Source organism: Haliotis cracherodii, unplaced genomic scaffold, assembly GCF_022045235.1.
Source record: "Haliotis cracherodii isolate W230 unplaced genomic scaffold, xgHalCrac1.p SCAF_17, whole genome shotgun sequence".
NCBI classification, from domain to species: Eukaryota; Metazoa; Mollusca; class Gastropoda; order Lepetellida; family Haliotidae; genus Haliotis; species Haliotis cracherodii.
Window position 1 is genome coordinate 25,166,540 of NW_027266272.1, and position 25,022 is coordinate 25,191,561.

The 25,022-nt window shown below is 41.1% G+C and overlaps 2 protein-coding genes across 4 annotated transcripts in view; one reads left to right on the forward strand and one right to left on the reverse strand.

Moving 5' to 3' along the window:
• The window catches only part of LOC139465005 (polypeptide N-acetylgalactosaminyltransferase 5-like), a 359,393-nt gene that overhangs the window by 10,146 nt on the left and 324,225 nt on the right, over nt 1-25,022 (forward strand). The gene's annotated exons all lie outside the window — the stretch shown is intronic.
• LOC139464722 (uncharacterized) lies at nt 1,019-7,775 on the reverse strand. Its single transcript, XM_071246237.1, has 4 exons — nt 7,696-7,775; nt 5,076-5,323; nt 2,362-3,105; nt 1,019-2,208 (listed from the first exon to the last, which is right to left on the reverse strand). The coding sequence occupies exons 1-4, from the start codon at nt 7,773-7,775 to the stop codon at nt 1,019-1,021; spliced, it is 2,262 nt and encodes a 753-aa protein (XP_071102338.1).

Below are 25,022 nucleotides of genomic sequence, written 5' to 3' on the forward strand. Positions count from 1 at the left end.
TCACTTAAACACACACACACACTTCACTCAAACACTCAACATTCGCTTAAACACACAATTAATTCACTCAAACACACACAATGCACTCAAACACACACAATTCACTTAAACACACACAATTCACTCAAACAGGCACAATTCATTTAAACACACACAATTCACTTAAACACACACAATTCACTCAAACACACACAATTCACTTAAACACACACAATTCACTTAAACACACACAATTCACTCAAGCACACACAATTCACTTAAACACACACAGTTCACTTCAACACACACAATTCACTCAAACACTCACAATTCACTTAAACACACACAATTCACTCAAACACTTGTCTCCTGACACATGGCTAATACTGGGAGGGTCACCTGACACATGGCTAGTACTGGGAGGGTCACCTTACTCATGGCTAGTACTGGGAGGGTCAAATGACACATGGCTAGTAGTGGGAGGGTCAACTGACACATGGCTAGTACTGGTAAGGTCACCTGACACATGGCTAGTACTGGAGGTATCACCTGACCCATGGCTAGTACTGAGAGGGTTACCTGACATATGGCTAGTACTGGAGGGTCACCTGACACATGGCTAGTACTGGTAAGGTCACCTGACACATGGCTAGTACTTGGAGGGTCACCTGACACATGGCTAGTACTGAGAGGGTCACCTGACACATGGCTAGTACTGGTAAGGTCACCTAACACATGGCTAGTACTGGAGGTATCACCTTACACATGGCTAGTACTGAGAGGGTCACCTGACACATGGCTAGTACTGAGAGGGTTACCTGACACATGGCTAGTACTGGAGGTATCACCTTACACATGGCTAGTACTGGGAGGGTCAACTGACACATGGCTAGTACTGGTAAGGTCACCTGACACATGGGTATTACTGGGAGGGTCACCTGACACATGGCTAGTACTGGAGGTATCACCTTACACATGGCTAGTACTGAGAGGGTCACCTGACACATGGCTAGTACTGAGAGGGTTACCTGACACATGGCTAGTACTTGGAGGTATCGCCTGACACATGGCTAGTACTGGGAGGGTCAACTGACACATGGCTAGTACTGGTAAGGTCACCTGACACGTGACTAGTACTGAGAGGGCCACCTGACACATGACTAGTACTGAGAGGGCCACCTGACACATGACTAGTACTGAGAGGGTCACCTGACACATGGCTAGTACTGAGAGGGTTACCTGACACATGGCTAGTACTGGAGGTATCGCCTGACACATGGCTAGTACTGGAGGTATCGCCTGACACATGGCTAGTACTGGGAGGGTCAACTGACATATGGCTAGTACTGGTAAGGTCACCTGACACATGACTAGTACTGAGAGGGCCACCTGACACATGACTAGTACTGAGAGGGCCACCTGACACATGACTAGTACTGAGAGGGCCACCTGACACATGACTAGTACTGAGAGGGCCACCTGACACATTACTAGTACTGAGAGGGTCACTTGACACATGGCTAGTACTGAGTGGGCCACCTGACACATGACTAGTACTGAGAGGGCCACCTGACACATGACTAGTACTGAGAGGGTCACCTGACACATGGCTAGTACTGAGAGGGTCACCTGACACATGGCTAGTACTGAGAGGGTTACCTGACACATGGCTAGTACTGGAGGTATCGCCTGACACATGGCTAGTACTGGGAGGGTCAACTGACACATGGCTAGTACTGGTAAGGTCACCTAACACATGACTAGTACTGAGAGGGTTACCTGACACATGGCTAGTACTGAGAGGGTTACCTGACACATGGCTAGTACTGGAGGTATCGCCTGACACATGACTAGTACTGAGAGGGCCACCTGACACATGACTAGTACTGAGAGGGTCACCTGACACATGGCTAGTACTGGGAGGGTCACCTGACACATGGCTAGTACTGAGAGGGCCACCTGACACATGACTAGTACTGAGAGGGCCACCTGACACATGACTAGTACTGAGAGGGTCACTTGACACATGGCTAGTACTGAGTGGGCCACCTGACACATGACTAGTACTGAGAGGGCCACCTGACACATGACTAGTACTGAGAGGGTCACCTGACACATGGCTAGTACTGAGAGGGTCACCTGACACATGGCTAGTACTGGGAGGGTCACCTGACACATGGCTAGTACTGGTAAGGTCACCTGACACATGGCTAGTACTTGGAGGGTCACCTGACACATGGCTAGTACTGAGAGGGTCAACTGACACATGGCTAGTACTGAGAGGGTCACCTAACACATGGCTAGTACTGGAGGGTCACCTGACACATGGCTAGTACTGAGAGGGTCACCTGACACATGGCTAGTACTGGAGGGTCAACTGACACATGGCTAGTACTGGGAAGGTCACATGACACATGGCTAGTACTGAGAGGGTCACCTGACACATGGCTAGTACTGGAGGTATCGCCTGACACATGGCTAGTACTGGGAGGGTCAACTGACATATGGCTAGTACTGGTAAGGTCACCTGACACATGACTAGTACTGAGAGGGCCACCTGACACATGACTAGTACTGAGAGGGCCACCTGACACATGACTAGTACTGAGAGGGCCACCTGACACATGACTAGTACTGAGAGGGCCACCTGACACATTACTAGTACTGAGAGGGTCACTTGACACATGGCTAGTACTGAGTGGGCCACCTGACACATGACTAGTACTGAGAGGGCCACCTGACACATGAGTAGTACTGAGAGGGTCACCTGACACATGGCTAGTACTGAGAGGGTTACCTGACACATGGCTAGTACTGGAGGTATCGCCTGACACATGGCTAGTACTGGGAGGGTCAACTGACACATGGCTAGTACTGAGAGGGTCACCTGACACATGGCTAGTACTGGGAGGGTCACCTGACACATGGCTAGTACTGGTAAGGTCACCTGACACATGGCTAGTACTGGGAGGGTCACCTGACACATGGCTAGTACTGGAGGGTCACCTGACACATGGCTAGTACTGAGAGGGTCACCTGACACATGGCTAGTACTGGGAGGGTCACCTGACACATGGCTAGTACTGGTAAGGTCACCTGACACATGGCTAGTACTTGGAGGGTCACCTGACACATGGCTAGTACTGAGAGGGTCAACTGACACATGGCTAGTACTGGTAAGGTCACCTAACACATGGCTAGTACTGGAGGGTCACCTGACACATGGCTAGTACTGGAGGGTCACCTGACACATGGCTAGTACTGGTAAGGTCACCTAACACATGGCTAGTACTGGAGGGTCACCTGACACATGGCTAGTACTGAGAGGGTCACCTGACACATGGCTAGTACTGGTAAGGTCACCTAACACATGGCTAGTACTGGAGGGTCACCTGACACATGGCTAGTACTGGAGGGTCACCTCGTACTATAAAACGGGCATTAGTCCTGACTGGTAGAAGCAGCCACACCCACACGTGACATTAAACTCCATTTCACCTAGCCTAATCCTTCATGTCTCCATGCCTCAGCTCTTTCCTGTAATGATGGCAGAATTTCTGTAGCAGCTTGTTCCAAGCTACTGTGTGGTATTTTCTCACAATGTTTAAACATTTGGTCCGGATGCTCAACAAAAGCATCATTTCTCATTCTCTCGTGCGTGAAATTGTCCTTCATTGTTTAACAGTTGTTCTTGGTGTGTTGGATGGCATGGGGATGTTATTGGAAGGCTTAATCATCTATTCCTAGGTGCTTGTTAGTGCTTGTCATGTTATTGCGCTCACGACAGAGGCAGTCAGATGTCGGTCTCAGCTCCCTGGGGAGAGTATGACGACATCTATCAGGAAAGTGCTTTGAATTACCATGTTGGCAAGTGAGGCGCATTACCTGTGTGGCGGCAGAGATGAAGCGGGAGGTGTGATCCCACCTCTTCCCAGTCATGATAGAACTTTATACTAATCCAGCACCAATGATTATACTATTAATTAAAGGTACCAACCTCATATCCAGGTGCATGTCTGACTGTGTAAAGATCTTTATTGTGTACTGTTACATTGCCTTATTGTCATGACATCATGTTGTATATGTGTGCATAATCATGATGGCTTGTCGTGACTTTATAATTTACCTGGCTTGTTCTGACTTTGTCATTTACCTGGCTTGTCCTGACCATCTGATTTACCTGGCTTGTCCTGGACATCTGTTTGCCTTATTATCATGATATCATGTTGTATATGTGTGCATAATCATGATGGCTTGTCGTGACTTTGTAATTTACCTGGCTTGTTCTGACTTTGTCATTTACCTGGCTTGTCCTGACCATCTGATTTACCTGGCTTGTCCTGGACATCTGTTTGCCTTATTATCATGATATCATGTTGTATATGTGTGCATAATCATGATGGCTTGTCGTGACTTTGTAATTTACCTGGCTTGTTCTGACTTTGTCATTTACCTGGCTTGTCCTGACCATCTGATTTACCTGGCTTGTCCTGGACATCTGTTTGCCTTATTGTCATGATATCATGTTGTATATGTGTGCATAATTATGATGGCTTGTCGTGACTTTGTAATTTACCTGGCTTGTTCTTAACATGTGTTTTACCTGGCTTGTTGTTATTTTGTGTTTTACCTGACTTGTTGTAACTTTGTGTTTTACCTGGCTTGTCCTGACTTTGTGATTTACTTGGCTTGTCCTGACTTTGTGATTTACCTGGCTTGTCCTGACTTTGTGTTTTACCTGGCTTGTCCTGACTTTGTGATTTACCTGGCTTGTCCTGACTTTGTGATTTACTTGGCTTGTCCTGACTTTGTGATTTACCTGGCTTGTCCTGACTTTGTGATTTACTTGGCTTGTCCTGACTTTGTGATTTACCTGGCTTGTCCTGACTTTGTAATTTACTTTGCTTTTCCTGACTTCGTGATTTACCTGGCTTGTCCCGACTTTGTGATTGATCTGACTTTTTGATTTACCTGGCTTGTCCTGACTTTGTAATTTACCTGGCTTGTCCCGACTTTGTGATTTATCTGACTTTGTGATTTACCTGGCGTGTCCTGACCATCTGATTTACTTTGCTTGTTCTAACTTTGTGATTTACCTGGCTTGTCCTGACTTTGTGATTTACCTGGCATGTCCTTACTTTGTGATTTACCTGGCTTGTCCTGACCATATGATTTACCTGGCTTGTCCTGACCATCAGATTTACTTTTCTTGTCCTGACCATCTGATTTACTTTGCTTGTCCTGACTTTGTGATTTACCTGACTTGTTCTGACTTTTGGATTTACCTGGCTTTATCCTGACCACCTGATTTACCTGGCTTGTCAGAACCTTGTACTCTATCTTGCTTCCATATTCAAAAGGAAAAGGTAAATCATTCCGTCAAAAATCTTACCATTTACAACAGCATGTACAAAACACAAGACTAGGGCCCGGAAACGGTAATATGTGCCGATATGTCCGATTGGGAATCTCAAATGTCCGGTTTAAAATATTTCTTTTCAGACATTTAAATTTTTCTTGCCATGCTTTACCGCACGCTATAACCAAAGCGCCCAATAACAAGGGGACACTTTAGTAACAACTTGTAATGTGTGTGAAAAGTCGTACTACAATACGTTTCGGTATAGATCCTTATACTGTTGTCAATATAAAACAATGGAATAAGGATCTATACCGATACATCACCTCGTTATGGAATAAAGAAAGTTGTCATCCATAAAAAATATCTTGTCTCTACTCTTACTTACCAACTTCTAAAAATGCCAATCAAACAGTGCTAATTTCAAATTTGGATGTTTTTCATAACTTTTAAATCAGCCCAGTATGTTGTAGGGGGCTGGGGTGGCCCAGTCATCTAAGGCGCAGTAATTTGCTGTGTAGAGTTGTGTCCCTTTGGCACACCAGAAACTTATGATTGTGGGTTTGAATCCTGGTTTACCCCAATTTTGTGTCTTGGTTTGACAGCATCGTACTTGTGCTTGTGGGTTCAACCAAAATAATAAATGTCTAAGACTTAGGCCTGCATCACTTCAGGCTTTCCTCCATCTTTAGGCTGACATGGCGTGATGTAACAGGAATACTGTTCAAAGCTTCAGTTAACAACCATCATCACAGGTTACTGTTGTTAAAAAAGGTGTGTCCTTCAAGCACTGGGAACATATTTTATTTGTGTGATTGTGATTTAACCATGCCGTTGGCACTAAATACAAGGAATTTTGAACCCTGTCATGTATTTAAAACATATGTGTATTTCAATCCCACTTTGAAAAATATTTCAGACACTGTATTCTCCACAATAAGCTCCCTTTGTGCTCAGGAAATTGACAAAGGGGGCACCTATTAAAACCATGCACAACAAGCAAAAATGGTTTTTGGGGGGGACTGTTATGTCCTCCATGACCATGTGATGATATTGGTTTGTCAGATGTCAGATGTAATGACTCCCCATAGCTCAGCCTGATGAATGAAATGGATGGACCTCGTTGTCTTCCTGGCTATTCCCAGGTTACTCACGCGGTGATTTGTTTGATTATCAAACGGAGAATGACGAAGTTTAATCAAACATTTCCACTGGTTTAACTTGGTTTCCGAATCAGGGTTAATTTGACTTTTGAAGAATCTAAATAATTGAACGAATCCAGAGCTAGTGTTCTGAGATTAGATCTTAGAGAAGTTGGAATATTTTGATGTTCGGAATATAAGAGGTCTCGTTGACCTTGAAATACGTATGAAGTGTATAGACACTTCAGATCCAATGAATTGATTGGTCAAGAAGTCAGTTGAAGTGGTCTTAGAATTATTGGGCAAAGGAATGCCCTTTGATGTGTGGGTTTAGTTTCAAGGAGGAGATGATGTTAGGTATAAAATTGTTCACAGAAAGAGTTATGATGCCTTGTAACCATGGTAACTATTATCAAACTTATTAAATTAGTTATGTTGAACAATGATATCTGAAAACCATTTTCGCTTGTTGTGCATGGTTTTAATAGGCGCTCCCTTTGTCAATTTCCTGAGCGCAAAGGGAGCTTATTGTGGAGAATACAGTGAAACTTCACACTTCAACATCTTCATCAAGTACAGTAACTGCGTAATGACACACATTTCTTTCATTGTAACCATGGTTACCTCACACTTCAACATCTTCATTAAGTACAGTAACTGCGTAATGACACACATTTCTTTCATTGTAACCATGGTGATGGTAAGTTAGACTTTTTTGTCTTAACTGCATTCTCTTGTACAGGGGTGACTATTGTTCTGGAAATCACTATTGCGATAACTATTGATATAGCAAGCAACTATTGCGATAAATATCAATAATTTTCAGTGTATCATTTTAGATGGATTTTAGAGTTGAATTAAACCTTGGAACTGAAGTTTCCTTTGAATGTGATAACCAAAACAACAAATAAAAAGTAAAGTTTGAGATATGACTGATTTGTTTTTTCTTTACCCAAATAATTTAAGAAAAAGAAACTTCCACATTACCATGTGTAAATTACTACCATTCATGATCAAAAGAAAAACAAATTTGTACAGCTTTGCATGTATTTTATTGATATAGTAAATACAATCGAAACTATTGATATTCCTAACTGAAATCGATGCTATTGATCGGAAACTGATTTTACAATTGATTTATTGACTTAAAGTTCTTACCAATAGCAATATATCGATATTTCGATTTATTGTGACACCCCTTCTCTTATACCTAACCAGTGCACCACCTCCATGCCTAGAGGTAGAGCATCTGCCCCGAGAGCAGAAGGTTGGGGGTTCAGTCCCCACCACGTCATACTAAAAGATGTTAAAAGGTGGCACTTATTGTTACCCTTCCTGGTGCTCGGCATGAAGGGGCTAATACAAGGACTGGTTGGATCGGAGTCAGTATACTGTGTCTGAGTAGGGTATTCATGTTAAACTGTGGCATGTCATCTCAGTGGGCTAGCACTATAAAATTAGTCCGGACTAGTACAAGAAGACACATACGCACGCACTCACGCATGCACCCACGCATGCACTTTGCTTTATAAGTGCAACAATCTTAGGTACCGTAGTTACCGAAGTATACACAACTTGGACAACTTTTAAATTGATTTTACTGAAGTTCTAGTATTATTCTTTTGTGTTGGGACAATCATGTTGTGTTTTGATTATTTAATTGATTAACCAAATTTAAAGTTTAACTTTGATGCTTTGGGGGAAAACAGATGAATGAGATGAGATCAGAATTCCCTTTCTTTGACTGCAGGATAGCATGCACTAGCTGCATCATTTCAAAGTCGGGGATTGTCTTTGTTAACTGTTCACAGAAGCCAATTATCCCGAGCCTAATGAGTCTTTCTCTTCCATCTAATTCTGATCTACAAAAGAGGACTATGCTATTATCCAAAGCACTGATTCAAGGCCTTGCAAATCATGATCACACAGGTGGTTGGACTTGTGTAGCTGGAGGTTAATTGCTTCAGAATATACAATTTAACTCAATTTCAAGAAGGAAATGTTTTTGGCAACAAACGTTAATGCTATTTTGACTGGTTGTTGCGTGATAGTGACACTGTCATTAATGATTTATTAACTTCCTGCAGGAATATAGTTCGAATTTCATGTGACTTATTCATCAGTTTTTCATTATTTGATCTGTTTTTGTTATGGTTGGAAATGTACAAAATACATGCAGGGATTGATAGAAAAAAAGACTCAAGTCTTCCTTTATTTGTTGTTAATAGCAATAACCGCCGTCATAAAGCTGGAATATTGCTGAGGTAAACAACAAACAAACAAAATTTATTTCAATATTCAATATTTCAGCCAAATGATGCTGACCTGTCAATAAGGAAGTCTGTACATACGTTTCTCTATTTCTTTTCTTTCCTTTCTTTCATTTAGTTTATTTATTGTCAATAAGCACTATGGGAGAGGTTGTTGTGAAAGTGAGTGAGTTGGGTTTTTAGCCGCTTTTAACAGTATTCCAGTTATATAGTGGTGTGTCAGCTTAATGTGGGAGGAAAGCCTGAAGTGATGCAGGTCTGTGACGCTTACCAATTTGGTGAAACCCACGAGCACAGGTATGGTGCTGACAAACCTAGAAATATGACCGGTGCAAACCGGGATTCGAACCCACAATCAAAGGTTTCTGGTGTGCCCAAGGGACGCAACTCTGCACAGCGAATTGCTGTGCCTTAGGCGACTGGGCCGCCCGTGCCCCCGGTTGTCGTGATAACTTGTGCCCAATCCTTTTCATGAGAATAAAATATGTTTAAACTAAAACTTTGAGGGAGTCTGGATCAGACGGACCAGTGATTGAAACATTGTGCAAATTTGTAAATTTTTTGGTACTGATTATGTTGCTGCCTTGCCGTGATATGACTAAATTGCTGTTGAAAGCTGCATTGCACCCAACTCACTCACTCATGCAGAAGTTCAGAAAACAAATCACGATGTTTGGTTATCATTATGGTTGCCTTTGCCAAGCGGTCTGTTTTGTTTGTTTGTTTGTTGTTTAACGCCGCACTCAGCTATTTTGCAGCTATATGACGGCAGTCTGTACATAATCGGGTCTGGACCAGACAATCCATTGATTGATATCATGAGCATCGATCCACACAACTGGGACAACACGACATGCATCAACCAAGTCAGCGAGTCTGACCACCTGATCCCGTTAGTCGCCAGAGGTAACTGACCATAACTGACCACCAAGATATTTTGTGTAAAATGTTTGCACACACCTTGACCATCTTTGTTGCCTGATTTCTATGTTGGGAGAGGTATTCAAATAAGTGTTGTCTTGTTTACCGATCCCAGTTTTCAGTTGAAATAAAAATATGTCTAAACCAAACAAGGGAGGTCACACTTTTCCGCCTTTAGTCAAATTTTTTTGACTTAGTCACCAAATAGTCCCTATCTGGAATCTAAAGTACAAAATCACCTATGTGAATGTGGATCTCCAGTCTCTATGTAGGGAAACACGGAGATGACTGGTCCTGCTTTGGTGTCATTTCTGTAATTCGTGTCTTGCAAACTCCAAACACTGATGGGTTTTGTTGAATCTTGGATCTTGTTACATGTGACTTTGAGGAGATTTTGGAATGAATACAGTAAACAGAAGTTTTATTTTACAGAAAGAATTTTTTATAGACAATTTAGGCAAGAATGCAGTATACTGGACACCTTCCGCCATTTTTGTAAGGATGTGCAGAAGCTTATTCCTTGGTAACAGTTTCTATGTTTTTCAGAAGCCATTTTCTTTGCCTCGCTAAAACTTGCCCCCCACTCAACGTCCTGAGTTAAATGCGTAAGTAAATGAAATGTTTAATTTTCAAAGTTGATACAAAATACTTTATTGGTCAAACAAACATGGCGGATTGGTGTCCAGTATAATGCATGTGTACCGACAATTTATGTTGATCTTTTATGATAAAAATTTGACTTATCTTATCTTTATGGTATATTTTTTAGCTGTTTTCCACTAAACAGTACACCCCATCAGGACTGTTCAGAAGGCCCTAAGACCTGTAAAGATCCAGGGTAGAATAGGTATTCAACAACCCATGCTTGCTGTAAAACTCAACTATGCTGTCCATAAAAGGCGACTAACGGGATCGGGTGGTCAGGCTCACTGATGCAAGTCATCGATTCCAAATTCGTTGATTGATGCTCATGATGTCAATCACTGGATTGTCTGGTCAAGCCTTGATTATTTACAGACCACCGTCACATAGGTGGAAAATTGCTGAGTGCAGCGTTAAACAACAAATGAACAACAACGATTTCAGGGAAACCAACAGATCATAACAATTAAACTTGGTCAATACAAGTTTGAAATTTGAGATAAAGCATAAGTGGACATGATCATTTATGGGTTAAATTGTATTTCCTGTTTCGACAGGCATTGTTTTATATGCAGAGATTAATTTTACCGTGTGTATTTTCTCATATCTAAGCGGGAAGTAGCAATCAGCTTACACAAGTTTCTTAGAATCTACTGGTGATTGGGTTAAAAATTACCCTATAATATAACTTTTAAAGATTTTGATACCATGATCAGAAGAATTGTATCTGAAATTGTTATTTTATCAGGAATAATTTATTCCAATTACATGTTATTTTAGCTTGTTTAGTTGCAGCTTTATATTATATATTTAAAATAAATTAATAACCGTAAGCGTAGCACTTTAGTTCAGCTGATCACTATTGACGGATATTTTTTCGTATGGAACAATTTGACCAAACACCATTGATGCTCCCACGCTTGTGTTAGAAAACTTTATGTTGACATATAATAGTCAAACTACAACAAATATGACTTTCAGCAGGTCAATGTATGGCATTTATGATATATATATCCATTTTCTATCCACTAAAGTTTGTTTCAAGGCGTCAATAGCAGTAATATGTCCCTGGGTTGCTGTAAATAATGGTGAGTTGTGTAATCTTCTGATCACTTCACTTACGATTTCACCTAAATGAATGTAAATGATATTGAATAAAATTTTGAATACACAGCGATACACAGTAATCACCATAGCTTCTAATGTTGCAGGCGGCATGGGTGACCTATGTACAGTCCGTTTGACTCCAAATTAGAACGAAGAATTGCAAAATAACTCGAAATCCAGAAAAGTGTATGAAACATCAATACGTTACTTGACCATGAATACCCTGTACCTAACAAAATCTGAACTTTGTTTATTTTAAGACCCATGACGGATGAAGTTCTTTAAGAAAATATCATGTAATTTTGTATAGAAATGTGTACATGACACGTAGGGGGACAAACCGTGGAAGGAACAGCGCAAGCACGGTCTGCACGTGCTACACAGTGACCGTGTTCATTCAATGACAAGATGCGCTACTCAGCAGATGTTAAACAGTTGATGTTGAATGTGTATGATTTCTTTAGAAGTGAAGCAGAAAGAGCCAAGCCTTTTTAATAAATTCTTGAAACGAGCTTCAAACCTCTTGGAATGTCCCCTCAGAGCCCTCCCTGTAGTCCTCTAAGGCACTGCAGTTTACTGTGCAGAGTTGCGTCCCTTGGGCACACCAGAAATCCAATGATTGAGGGTACAAATCCTGTTTCGCCCTGGTTTGTGCTTATGTGTTTCACTAAAGTGGTAAACATCTAAGACCTGCATTACTTTGGGCTTTCCTCCCACATTAAGCAGACAAGCTGTGATATAACTGGAATACTGTTCAAAGCTGTGTAAAAACCCATCTTACTCACTCAAAAATAATTGCAGCCTAAGAAAAATACCTATGTGCTGGAAAACTTCATTGTTGACTTGGAACTTTTAAGTTTAGTCAAATCACATGTTTGAACTGATTGGTTGCATCATGCAACTGTAGTCTAAACTGGCGCCATTGTCTGCAATGTGAACTCTAAGTTCTCCTGAGAAGGAAGAATATTCACTTCTCTTGTGATAAATGCTGATGGCTTTTCCACATAAATCAACAGTAAACACTTTGTCGAACACAAACAAATGACTTTTTACCTAGTGGCTCGATTTCAAGTTTATTGGCTTCAGAAATCTGGTGGTGTGATCTATAGCACTGCCTGTTCTATGACAGATTGGATGGAGAGACAAGAGTTCTTGCACTCAAGCCATGCTCTTCTAGAATTCTATTTTTGAAGTGTTTAGTGGTACATGATGCAATTTAAAAGTTTGTTTCTGGACTTCTTGTGTCTTCATTGATCTGTCCCTGTGTTTTGTTTCTAGTGGTTCGTACTTCTTCTCTTTGATTGAATACTGTAAATCTTAAAATTAATGCATCTCCAAATTAATTAACTGCTGACCCCTAGCAAAAAATGTGACTCAAAATCAATGTGACACACCCCCACCCCCCCCCCCACCCCCCCCATCCATGTTAAACTGAGGCATGGTATCTCAATGGGGTATCCATGTCAAACTGAGGCATGGTATCTCAGTGGGGTATCCATGTTAAACTGAGGCATGGTATCTCAGTTGGGTATCCATTTTAAACTGCGGCATGGTATCTCAGTGGGGTATCCATGTTAAACTGCGGCATGGTATCTCATTAGGCTTTTATGTAAACCAGATCTTAGCGCTAAGGTTATCGTAAGTCCCATACTTTAACATAGGCTTACGATCATCGTAGTGCTAAGATCGCTTTGAGGAACAGGGGCCCAAATTGGTACAAGTAACCAAACACATGTGCATGCATGCAGAGAAATACAAGAGTGAAATAGACTGGAATAAGCATGAATAGCATGAATAGCATGAAGATGCATGATATCAACCACTGTAGTCATGCCAACCACGATTTGAGGCAATGAGGAATATCTGGAATAATACCTTAAGATTAATAATTTAAAAATAAGAGCTAGTCAGTATCTTGATACTATGTTCACTGTACTATACATGCTTTACCAGTCAAGATATGCAAGAATAACAGCAAAAAGGGCCCTTACTGTAATACTCAGTGTATTTCAGATGAGTGAAACCATGACGACAGGCTCCAGCTAGCTCCTATATAGACAGGTTCCTGGCAGTATTTGCGTAGCAGCACCTTTACTATTTGTATATGTTCCACCCAATCTGTGCATGCAGTGGACAGGGACGTGTATGAGTTTTAAAATCTTATTCACAGAAGTCAAAAGGACAATGTTATTTTATGAGGATCTATTCACCAAGTTATTTTACAAAGATCTGTTCACTGAATTGTTTTCACACACAGATGCATCAACATTAAATCATAAATTACTGTTTATATGGTTTCTTAACCACTGTAAAACCAAAATAAAATACGGCTTGAAAATAATACGTCTGACCAAATGAAGACCTTTTACATAAAAATAAAAATGTACTTTCTGTTTGTGATGTTGTTTTTGTTTTGTATCCATGTCCAGGGCTTGTAATAAATGGCATATTTTGTTTTTTAATAATGAATAAACATTAAGTAACAAAACTTTGAAATCAGAACTTTTGATATCTTTTTGATGACTCAGCAAGATTTCTTGGTTTTGATATCTCAGGTATGACTGAAATGAACTTGATCCTGAAAATGAAGTGCACATACTTCCTGTGTATTTGTCCAACAATTGGGCTCATTTTGAAGATGCCTGGAAAATGTACCCTTCGTGTAAAGTTTTACGTTTCCAAATGACATTTTCTGCAGGTTCTTGAGATGCTTTGAGTGTGCCAGGGAGCACATTTCCCTACATCCAACATTACATCTTTGCATTGTAAAGAGCAAACTGTGGTATTTTGCATGTGATTCTGATGTTTGAACTTCAGTGAGGTGACTTCACAGAGGAGGTGTACAGTGAACCCTCACGTAACAACCTCCCCTGCTGGGGCTAGCAACCCATGCTTGTCACCCTGTGGGGATTCCAGGGCAGAATAGGTCCCCTGTACCCCATGCTTGTCACCCTGTGGGGATTCCAGGGCAGAATAGGTCTCCTGTACCCCATGCTTGTCACCCTGTGGGGATTCCAGGGCAGAATAGGTCTCCTGTACCCTGTGCTTGTCTCCCTGTAGAGATTCCAGGGTAGAATAGGTCCCCAGTACCCCATGCTTGTCTCCCTATGGAGATTCCAGGACAGAATAGGTCCCCAGTACCCCATGCTTGTCTCCCTGTGGGGATTCCAGGGCAGAGTAGGTCCGCAGTACCCCATGCTTGTCTCCCTGTAGAGATTCCAGGGCAGAGTAGGTCCGCAGTACCCCATGCTTGTCTCCCTGTGGAGATTCCAGGACAGAATAGGTCTCCTGTACCCCATGCTTGTCTCCCTGTAGAGATTCCAGGACAGAATAGGTCCCCTGTACTCCATGCTTATCTCCCTGTAGAGATTCCAGGGCAGAATAGGTCCCCAGTACCCCATGCTTGTCTCCCTGTTGGGATTCCAGGGCAGAGTAGGTCCCCAGTACCCCATGCTTGTCTCCCTGTAGAGATTCCAGGGCAGAGTAGGTCCCCAGTACCCCATGCTTGTCTCAATGTAGAGATTCCAGGACAGAATAGGTCCCCAGTACCCCATGCTTGTCTCCCTGTGGGGATTCCCTGGCAGAGTAGGTCCCCAGTACCCCATGCTTGTCTCCCTGTAGAGATTCCAGGGCAGAGTAGGTCCCCAGTACCCCATGCTTGTCTCCCTGTAGAGATTCCAGGGCAGAGTAGGTCCCCAGTACCCCGTGCTTATCTTCCTGTGGGGATTCCAGGACAGAATAGGTCCCCAGTACCCCATGCTTATCTCCCTGTAGAGATTCCAGGGCAGAATAGGTCCCCAGTACCCCGTGCTTGTATCCCTGTAGACATTCCCTGGCAGAATAGGTCCCCAGTACCCCGTGCTTGTCTCCCTGTAGAGATTCCAGGGCAGAATAGGTCCCCAGTACCCCATGCTTGTCTCCCTGTAGAGATTCCAGGGCAGAATAGGTCCGCAGTACCCCATGCTTGTCTCCCTGTAGAGATTCCAGGGCAGAATAGGTCCCCAGTACCCCGTGCTTGTCTCCCTGTAGAGATTCCAGGGCTGAATAGGTCCCCAGTACCCCATGCTTGTCTCCCTGTAGAGATTCCAGGATAGAATAGGTCCCCAGTACCCCGTGCTTGTCTCCCTGTAGAGATTCCAGGACAGAATAGGTCTCCTGTACCCCATACTTGTCTCTCTGTGGGGATTCCAGGACAGAGAACGTCCCCAGTACCCCTGTCCTGATGGTTTCACCAGTATGGCTGCCGAACCATTTCACGGACATCTTAACTGGTACCAGACGATGGAATTACGTCCAGAGTTATCGCCCTTGCATTACAATTGGACAAGTTCAGAAATCGGCATTTGATAGATGTTCAGTTTTTAGGTAAAAATAATCATTTATATTTTCAAAATTGGTTAGAAGTTAGGAATTTCCCAACAGGTTTTAATAAATTTATATCTTATCTGACATGGAATAAAATTGCCTATTGAGTAACCAATCAGAAACAAATATCTTAATGCTCACCGTGAGCACCGTGACTGTTGCCATGGGTAACTAGTACAGCCAGAACGTCATCATCAGCCCAGACTTGCCAATACCCTCTCTTGTCTTTTAGCACTTGCTGATTGCCATGACTGTCAAACAATTTGCAGTAGACACAGTACTTAGACTTCAGCAAGAAATCTTACAAAATCTGCATTTGAAATATTGCTACATCTCCCAAGACACTGAGTAAGCTGGTCAACATAAGGCCTTTCTTTGAAGGTGTCTGAAGCAAAGCCATAATGTGATTGTCATAATCAAGTCTGATGTCCAATCCAGGTAATGTGTGTGTTATTAGGTATCTCACAGACAATTACTGCCAGTCCAGACGTGAAGGGATGAGTGGATGGAGATGACCGATGTCCAGCCTCATGACCGGCCACTAATAGGCTCCACTCAGGAAATGGCTTATTGCCATCACCTGTACCCTTATAGATCTTGACCACATGAATGTCTAGACAATATGCTGGATCTTTAGGCTATGATGAATTAATTATCACCCCTTGGGACGAATTTGGAAGCCTTTTGTCAGCTCAGGTTGTTGATGTCATAACCTTTCAACATTGTTCACGTATGATCTTGTACATGTCATGTAACATTGTATAAAATGAAGAAAAAGTTCCCTGTGTCCTTTGCTCCATTAGTTGTATTTGTTGTGATTTTATGTTTGGAAAGGGGGCACGGGTCTAACAGAGTTGCATCTCTTGGGCACGCCAGAAACCTATGATTGTGGGTTCGAAACCCAGTTCACCCCGATTATGTTTCTAGTTTTGTCAGCACCATACCCGTGCTCATGGGTTTCACCGAAGTGGTAAACGTCTGAGACCTGCATCACTTCGGGCTTTCCTCCCACATTAAGCTGACACACCGCGATATAACTGGAACACTGTTAAAAGCGGCGTTAAATCCAACTCACTCACTCACTCAATATCTCTGTGTATGGTTTTAATAAGCCCCCCTTCGTAAATTTTCTATGCGCCCAGGGTGCTTATATCGGCGAATACGGTATATTGTGTATATTGTGAACGCTGTTTCTGTAGTGAATGCGGTTAAGCACCGTTTTGAAGGAAACTAGTTGCTACATAAATATATTATGCTTCATGTGCTTTGTGTTACCTGATATACTTGCATAGAATATGGGTGTTTTATTTGTTTCAATTCTCTTATTGACGAAAAAGTGTGATCTAAGCTGTAGCTTATCGAGCCTGTTCCACAAAACGATTGTTTTTGGTTGGGTTTGTTGTTTTACAACACACTTGCAATTGGGATCGATGACATACATCAACCACGTCAGCAAGCCTGACCACCCGATCCCATTTATGACAAGCATAGTCGCCTTTAACAGCAATTGTAGCACTAAGATGGTCCTATCACTAACAGGCTTAAACACGTCCCTGGATCCATGTTTTTGAAAATCCTGTATTACTTTGTGAACTCGACATTTGAGTACTCTCTAAATGTAAAACTGGTCATTTCGCCTTGATTAGCATTCAAATATACAGAATATTTTTTTCTATTTGATATTAAAAAAACTCAAAATTATTTCTAACCACACAAGGAATTTTATGAAAGCGATGTTAGTATTTTTCAGAAATTTGGGAAATATGTTAAATAACGAATACTGAAATTCAGCTTGAATATATTTGTTGTCTTTATCAATGTTTATGAAGAAATAAGAGTAAATCTGTAAGAAATAAGAATCTTGAAAGTTCGAATGCCGAAGGCATTTTGATAATTATTCGGGGAAAAATTATGAAATTTCTATAAAGCAAGACTTCATGAATTATGCATTGGCAAAGAGTTACTTTCGTGATTATATTTCCCCCTTTCTTCTGCCATGCGCAGCTAATTTTCTGGCATTGGAAAAAAAGGTTGTCTATCTATACTGAATATATTTTGGCCAGACAACCTTTTTTGTCTTTGAAAAATTCAATTTGAATAAGATGAAAATCTTTTGTAAAGAATTAATGTTGTAATCCTTTGGTTTTCATATTCATATTGAAATCGGCTCATAAAGTAATAGTGGGGTAGTTTTTTATATGTAATTTATTTAAAAAGTATGAATATTTATACAGGAACTGATTCACATTGACCTTTGCTTACATTTCTCTGAAACTCTCTCAAAGTGCATTTCTTGGCACTGCAGAGAAACACTGGCTACAGTGAGGCTGAAATTCCACAGACCTGTTCCCATCAATGATATACTTAAAGAGAGTCTGTCCGGAAGGCCGAAAGCTTGATACTATGTATATTTATGTATTTATTTGAATTCCTTTTTGGGTATGAAAACACAAAAAAGACACACCAATGTTAACAACCCAACTTGTTCAAGAGGTTTGGATCCTATTTTCCATTACAGATACTATGACAGCTTAACAGAAAAACACATTATGGCCATTTGTTCAAAATGTGATAATTTTCAATGTGAAGTTTACCCAATATACTGCTTTTCCATTGACTACAGAGCTTACATTCTTAAGATTATGAATGACAAATTTTGATGTTTTTCCGTTTTTCTCGAGACTCTTTCCCTGAAATGATGTAAAAGTTGACAGAATTGCACGAATGAATACAGAAGCATTGTTTCTGGTCATTTAGACACTTTAATCTTGAACTCCCCGTTTCTTCATACGTTGGAAACAGTCTGTGTTTGCCTGCATCTCTATGTGTGAATAGCCCATTTCATTTCTGGTGTCCCTCGCTGTGATATTGCTGGAATATTGCTTAAAGCGGCATAAAACCATACTCACTCACTCACTCATTATCATCTCATCCTGCCGGGTACCCATTCACTGCTGAATAAACAGAGGTATACTTCGAACAAGGACACATGCCTCAAGAGAAACCAAATGCAACTATGGCCTTAGGGAATCTCATGAGTCAAGCTTGCTGGTCATGGTAACCCATCCACCTACTCTCTGCCACCAATGCTTAACTTCACCCGATTGTGACCTGTGTGCTGTACACAGGGCCACTATATTGCCACCATATGCTCATGTATCTTTGAAGATCCAGGGTAGAATAGGTCTTCAGCAACCCATGCTTGTTGTAAGAAGCGACTATGTTGTCGTAAGAGGCGAGGAATGGGATTGGATGGTCAAGCTCCCTGATTGGTTTATGCATGTCATCATATCCCAGTTGCATAGATCGATGCTCATGATGTCAATCACTGGACTGTCTGATCCAGATTTTGTTCAGACCACTGTTATATGGCTGGAATATTGCTGAGTGCGGTGTTAAACAATAAACAAACAAAAACAGCTTGATATCAGTATACTGTGTCTGAGTGGGGTATCCATGTTAAGCTGCAGCATGGTATCTCAGTGGGCTAGTATGATAGTATGATAGTATGACATAAGTCAGGACTAGTACACACAGCATTATAAGTGGATTAATCTTGGAAGAGGATGTGAAGCCCCATTTCACATTGCCTCATGATGGTGACCTTTTCCTGTTTTTGGTAGTGAAGAAAGTCCCAGTCGTCCAAGACGCTGCAATTTGCAGTGCAGAGTTGCGTCCCTTGGGGTGTCAAAATAATCTTCATTGCGACTTTAAACCCCATTTCACTTCAGCTCAGCTCACCTCAAGCAGAACATGGTACAATGACAAGTATTTCTGGCTTGAATTTGACTGTGCATCTTTAAGAAATCAATATAAAAAACATCTGTGAATCATTTCCTTCTTGCAAGAAAGACGCATTATAACAACCATTATGTAAATTGAGTATTGAAATTGTAAAAGACTCTAGCTTTGTTTTTATGTCCTTCTGCTGCAGTGGACATATTTCACACTTGAAAAGAATATCATGGCCGACAAGCACAGAAACGTGGAGAATAAACCTGGGCCAAGCAATTAAGAAAACAAGATGGGATGGATTTGTGGAAATTGAAACACAAATTGGAGGCAGCTGCTTGTCCTTACTCTCTAGTGCGTATAATCCCACTAAATCACTTTTTCCATCCTCAAAATGAGAAAGAGCCTGAAAACGTTGATCCCAAATTTGTCACGACGCTCAATATGGATTTTCAGAACTTTCCATCACAAGTGACGACTTATCATAGCTGCCACTGACATATGGAAATATTTGGCAAGAGAGGGTCTGTTTGTTCAATAATACTTGCCGATCTGTGAGGAGATGATTGTGGTAATTTTTTCCGCCAAGCCAGACAATGAAAGTCACAATTAAGTTTTCGATTTAAGCACAGCATGATGTATGCAAAGCTAGTGGTTGAGGTCTGATTGCAAAGCCAGCTTGCAGTCTTGATTGTGTAAATATTAGTTTTAGAGATACAGTATAATATAGGGGATTGGGCAGAAAAAGAGGTTCCATCCAAGGGAGGCAATCCAGGGATTAATCTTGAAAGTAATCAGCTTACACAAGTGTGATCTGACAGAAACATTCCTTCAATCATGTGATGAGATGGTACTTGCTGGAACAGAAAGAAACATGGGTGTGTTTAGCTCCTTCATATGGGATTGAATGCTTGTGGAAGATTACCTGTTTCTGCTTGTTGTAGTTGAGATTGCTGCTCTGTTGTAAACATGTAAACACAAGGAGGATTGGAGTGGGACTCGCTCCTCCTGCACCAGATTGACGGCCTTCTGTGACCTGGTGTGGGTAATGACTTCTGAGGGGATTATTGCCTCCACATGGAAAGAGGAAGGGAACTTGTGAGGCTGCTTCCTCCTTTGAAGGACTGATGTATATTGTAGAATGTGTTTGTCCATGGAGGAGATTTGCTGGGTGTGCTTGACAGCTGGACTGAGAATTAGACTGATTAAAGCTGACTCAGACATAATTTGTGGGAACTGATCGGAAGAGGTATAAAGATGTTTCCTAAATTGCAGATGAAAATCTTATAGCGATTCAATGCAAGGACAGCACCAATTATCTTACCTCCATGTCAGAATGATGAGATCTGATTGCTCCACGTGATCTTGATGAAATACTATGTACCCCACCTCAAATTTCTCAGCAGGAGAATAAATCCCAAATACTTGCATAGAATATGGGTGTTTTATTTGTTTCAATTCTCTTATTGACGAAAAAGTGTGATCTAAGCTGTAGCTTATCGAGCCTGTTCCACAAAACGATTGTTTTTGGTTGGGTTTGTTGTTTTACAACACACTTGCAATTGGGATCGATGACATACATCAACCACGTCAGCAAGCCTGACCACCCGATCCCATTTATGACAAGCATAGTCGCCTTTAACAGCAATTGTAGCACTAAGATGGTCCTATCACTAACAGGCTTAAACACGTCCCTGGATCCATGTTTTTGAAAATCCTGTATTACTTTGTGAACTCGACATTTGAGTACTCTCTAAATGTAAAACTGGTCATTTCGCCTTGATTAGCATTCAAATATACAGAATATTTTTTTCTATTTGATATTAAAAAAACTCAAAATTATTTCTAACCACACAAGGAATTTTATGAAAGCGATGTTAGTATTTTTCAGAAATTTGGGAAATATGTTAAATAACGAATACTGAAATTCAGCTTGAATATATTTGTTGTCTTTATCAATGTTTATGAAGAAATAAGAGTAAATCTGTAAGAAATAAGAATCTTGAAAGTTCGAATGCCGAAGGCATTTTGATAATTATTCGGGGAAAAATTATGAAATTTCTATAAAGCAAGACTTCATGAATTATGCATTGGCAAAGAGTTACTTTCGTGATTATATTTCCCCCTTTCTTCTGCCATGCGCAGCTAATTTTCTGGCATTGGAAAAAAAGGTTGTCTATCTATACTGAATATATTTTGGCCAGACAACCTTTTTTGTCTTTGAAAAATTCAATTTGAATAAGATGAAAATCTTTTGTAAAGAATTAATGTTGTAATCCTTTGGTTTTCATATTCATATTGAAATCGGCTCATAAAGTAATAGTGGGGTAGTTTTTTATATGTAATTTATTTAAAAAGTATGAATATTTATACAGGAACTGATTCACATTGACCTTTGCTTACATTTCTCTGAAACTCTCTCAAAGTGCATTTCTTGGCACTGCAGAGAAACACTGGCTACAGTGAGGCTGAAATTCCACAGACCTGTTCCCATCAATGATATACTTAAAGAGAGTCTGTCCGGAAGGCCGAAAGCTTGATACTATGTATATTTATGTATTTATTTGAATTCCTTTTTGGGTATGAAAACACAAAAAAGACACACCAATGTTAACAACCCAACTTGTTCAAGAGGTTTGGATCCTATTTTCCATTACAGATACTATGACAGCTTAACAGAAAAACACATTATGGCCATTTGTTCAAAATGTGATAATTTTCAATGTGAAGTTTACCCAATATACTGCTTTTCCATTGACTACAGAGCTTACATTCTTAAGATTATGAATGACAAATTTTGATGTTTTTCCGTTTTTCTCGAGACTCTTTCCCTGAAATGATGTAAAAGTTGACAGAATTGCACGAATGAATACAGAAGCATTGTTTCTGGTCATTTAGACACTTTAATCTTGAACTCCCCGTTTCTTCATACGTTGGAAACAGTCTGTGTTTGCCTGCATCTCTATGTGTGAATAGCCCATTTCATTTCTGGTGTCCCTCGCTGTGATATTGCTGGAATATTGCTTAAAGCGGCATAAAACCATACTCACTCACTCACTCATTATCATCTCATCCTGCCGGGTACCCATTCACTGCTGAATAAACAGAGGTATACTTCGAACAAGGACACATGCCTCAAGAGAAACCAAATGCAACTATGGCCTTAGGGAATCTCATGAGTCAAGCTTGCTGGTCATGGTAACCCATCCACCTACTCTCTGCCACCAATGCTTAACTTCACCCGATTGTGACCTGTGTGCTGTACACAGGGCCACTATATTGCCACCATATGCTCATGTATCTTTGAAGATCCAGGGTAGAATAGGTCTTCAGCAACCCATGCTTGTTGTAAGAAGCGACTATGTTGTCGTAAGAGGCGAGGAATGGGATTGGATGGTCAAGCTCCCTGATTGGTTTATGCATGTCATCATATCCCAGTTGCATAGATCGATGCTCATGATGTCAATCACTGGACTGTCTGATCCAGATTTTGTTCAGACCACTGTTATATGGCTGGAATATTGCTGAGTGCGGTGTTAAACAATAAACAAACAAAAACAGCTTGATATCAGTATACTGTGTCTGAGTGGGGTATCCATGTTAAGCTGCAGCATGGTATCTCAGTGGGCTAGTATGATAGTATGATAGTATGACATAAGTCAGGACTAGTACACACAGCATTATAAGTGGATTAATCTTGGAAGAGGATGTGAAGCCCCATTTCACATTGCCTCATGATGGTGACCTTTTCCTGTTTTTGGTAGTGAAGAAAGTCCCAGTCGTCCAAGACGCTGCAATTTGCAGTGCAGAGTTGCGTCCCTTGGGGTGTCAAAATAATCTTCATTGCGACTTTAAACCCCATTTCACTTCAGCTCAGCTCACCTCAAGCAGAACATGGTACAATGACAAGTATTTCTGGCTTGAATTTGACTGTGCATCTTTAAGAAATCAATATAAAAAACATCTGTGAATCATTTCCTTCTTGCAAGAAAGACGCATTATAACAACCATTATGTAAATTGAGTATTGAAATTGTAAAAGACTCTAGCTTTGTTTTTATGTCCTTCTGCTGCAGTGGACATATTTCACACTTGAAAAGAATATCATGGCCGACAAGCACAGAAACGTGGAGAATAAACCTGGGCCAAGCAATTAAGAAAACAAGATGGGATGGATTTGTGGAAATTGAAACACAAATTGGAGGCAGCTGCTTGTCCTTACTCTCTAGTGCGTATAATCCCACTAAATCACTTTTTCCATCCTCAAAATGAGAAAGAGCCTGAAAACGTTGATCCCAAATTTGTCACGACGCTCAATATGGATTTTCAGAACTTTCCATCACAAGTGACGACTTATCATAGCTGCCACTGACATATGGAAATATTTGGCAAGAGAGGGTCTGTTTGTTCAATAATACTTGCCGATCTGTGAGGAGATGATTGTGGTAATTTTTTCCGCCAAGCCAGACAATGAAAGTCACAATTAAGTTTTCGATTTAAGCACAGCATGATGTATGCAAAGCTAGTGGTTGAGGTCTGATTGCAAAGCCAGCTTGCAGTCTTGATTGTGTAAATATTAGTTTTAGAGATACAGTATAATATAGGGGATTGGGCAGAAAAAGAGGTTCCATCCAAGGGAGGCAATCCAGGGATTAATCTTGAAAGTAATCAGCTTACACAAGTGTGATCTGACAGAAACATTCCTTCAATCATGTGATGAGATGGTACTTGCTGGAACAGAAAGAAACATGGGTGTGTTTAGCTCCTTCATATGGGATTGAATGCTTGTGGAAGATTACCTGTTTCTGCTTGTTGTAGTTGAGATTGCTGCTCTGTTGTAAACATGTAAACACAAGGAGGATTGGAGTGGGACTCGCTCCTCCTGCACCAGATTGACGGCCTTCTGTGACCTGGTGTGGGTAATGACTTCTGAGGGGATTATTGCCTCCACATGGAAAGAGGAAGGGAACTTGTGAGGCTGCTTCCTCCTTTGAAGGACTGATGTATATTGTAGAATGTGTTTGTCCATGGAGGAGATTTGCTGGGTGTGCTTGACAGCTGGACTGAGAATTAGACTGATTAAAGCTGACTCAGACATAATTTGTGGGAACTGATCGGAAGAGGTATAAAGATGTTTCCTAAATTGCAGATGAAAATCTTATAGCGATTCAATGCAAGGACAGCACCAATTATCTTACCTCCATGTCAGAATGATGAGATCTGATTGCTCCACGTGATCTTGATGAAATACTATGTACCCCACCTCAAATTTCTCAGCAGGAGAATAAATCCCTTATGACCCTGCCACACGCAAGACAGGATGCACATGGATTTCTGAGAGGCAGAATAAATCCCACATACCCAGCATTGAGGCAAAAAAACACAGGCTTATTTTTCTGAGTCAATGAAAGTCACGTGACATAGCTAACCTTGGCTCAATCGAACAGCTGTTTTCTATTGATTTTGAATCCTTTTTAATTCTTTTTCAGTGTCATATTAAAACATG

Bases quoted from the DNA above. Each gene is read 5' to 3' on its own strand.
- LOC139464722 (XM_071246237.1), bottom strand. From the start codon at position 7,775: ATGACGTGGTGGGGACTGAACCCCCAACCTTCTGCTCTCGGGGCAGAT. The intron at 5,324-7,695 runs GTTAGGTATAAG...TGAATATGGAAG, and splicing joins GGCATGGAGGTGGTGCACTG to CAAGATAGAGTACAAGGTTC. The intron at 3,106-5,075 runs GTAAATCACAAA...GCCATGTGTCAG, and splicing joins ACAAAGTCAGGACAAGCCAG to GTGACCCTCCAAGTACTAGC.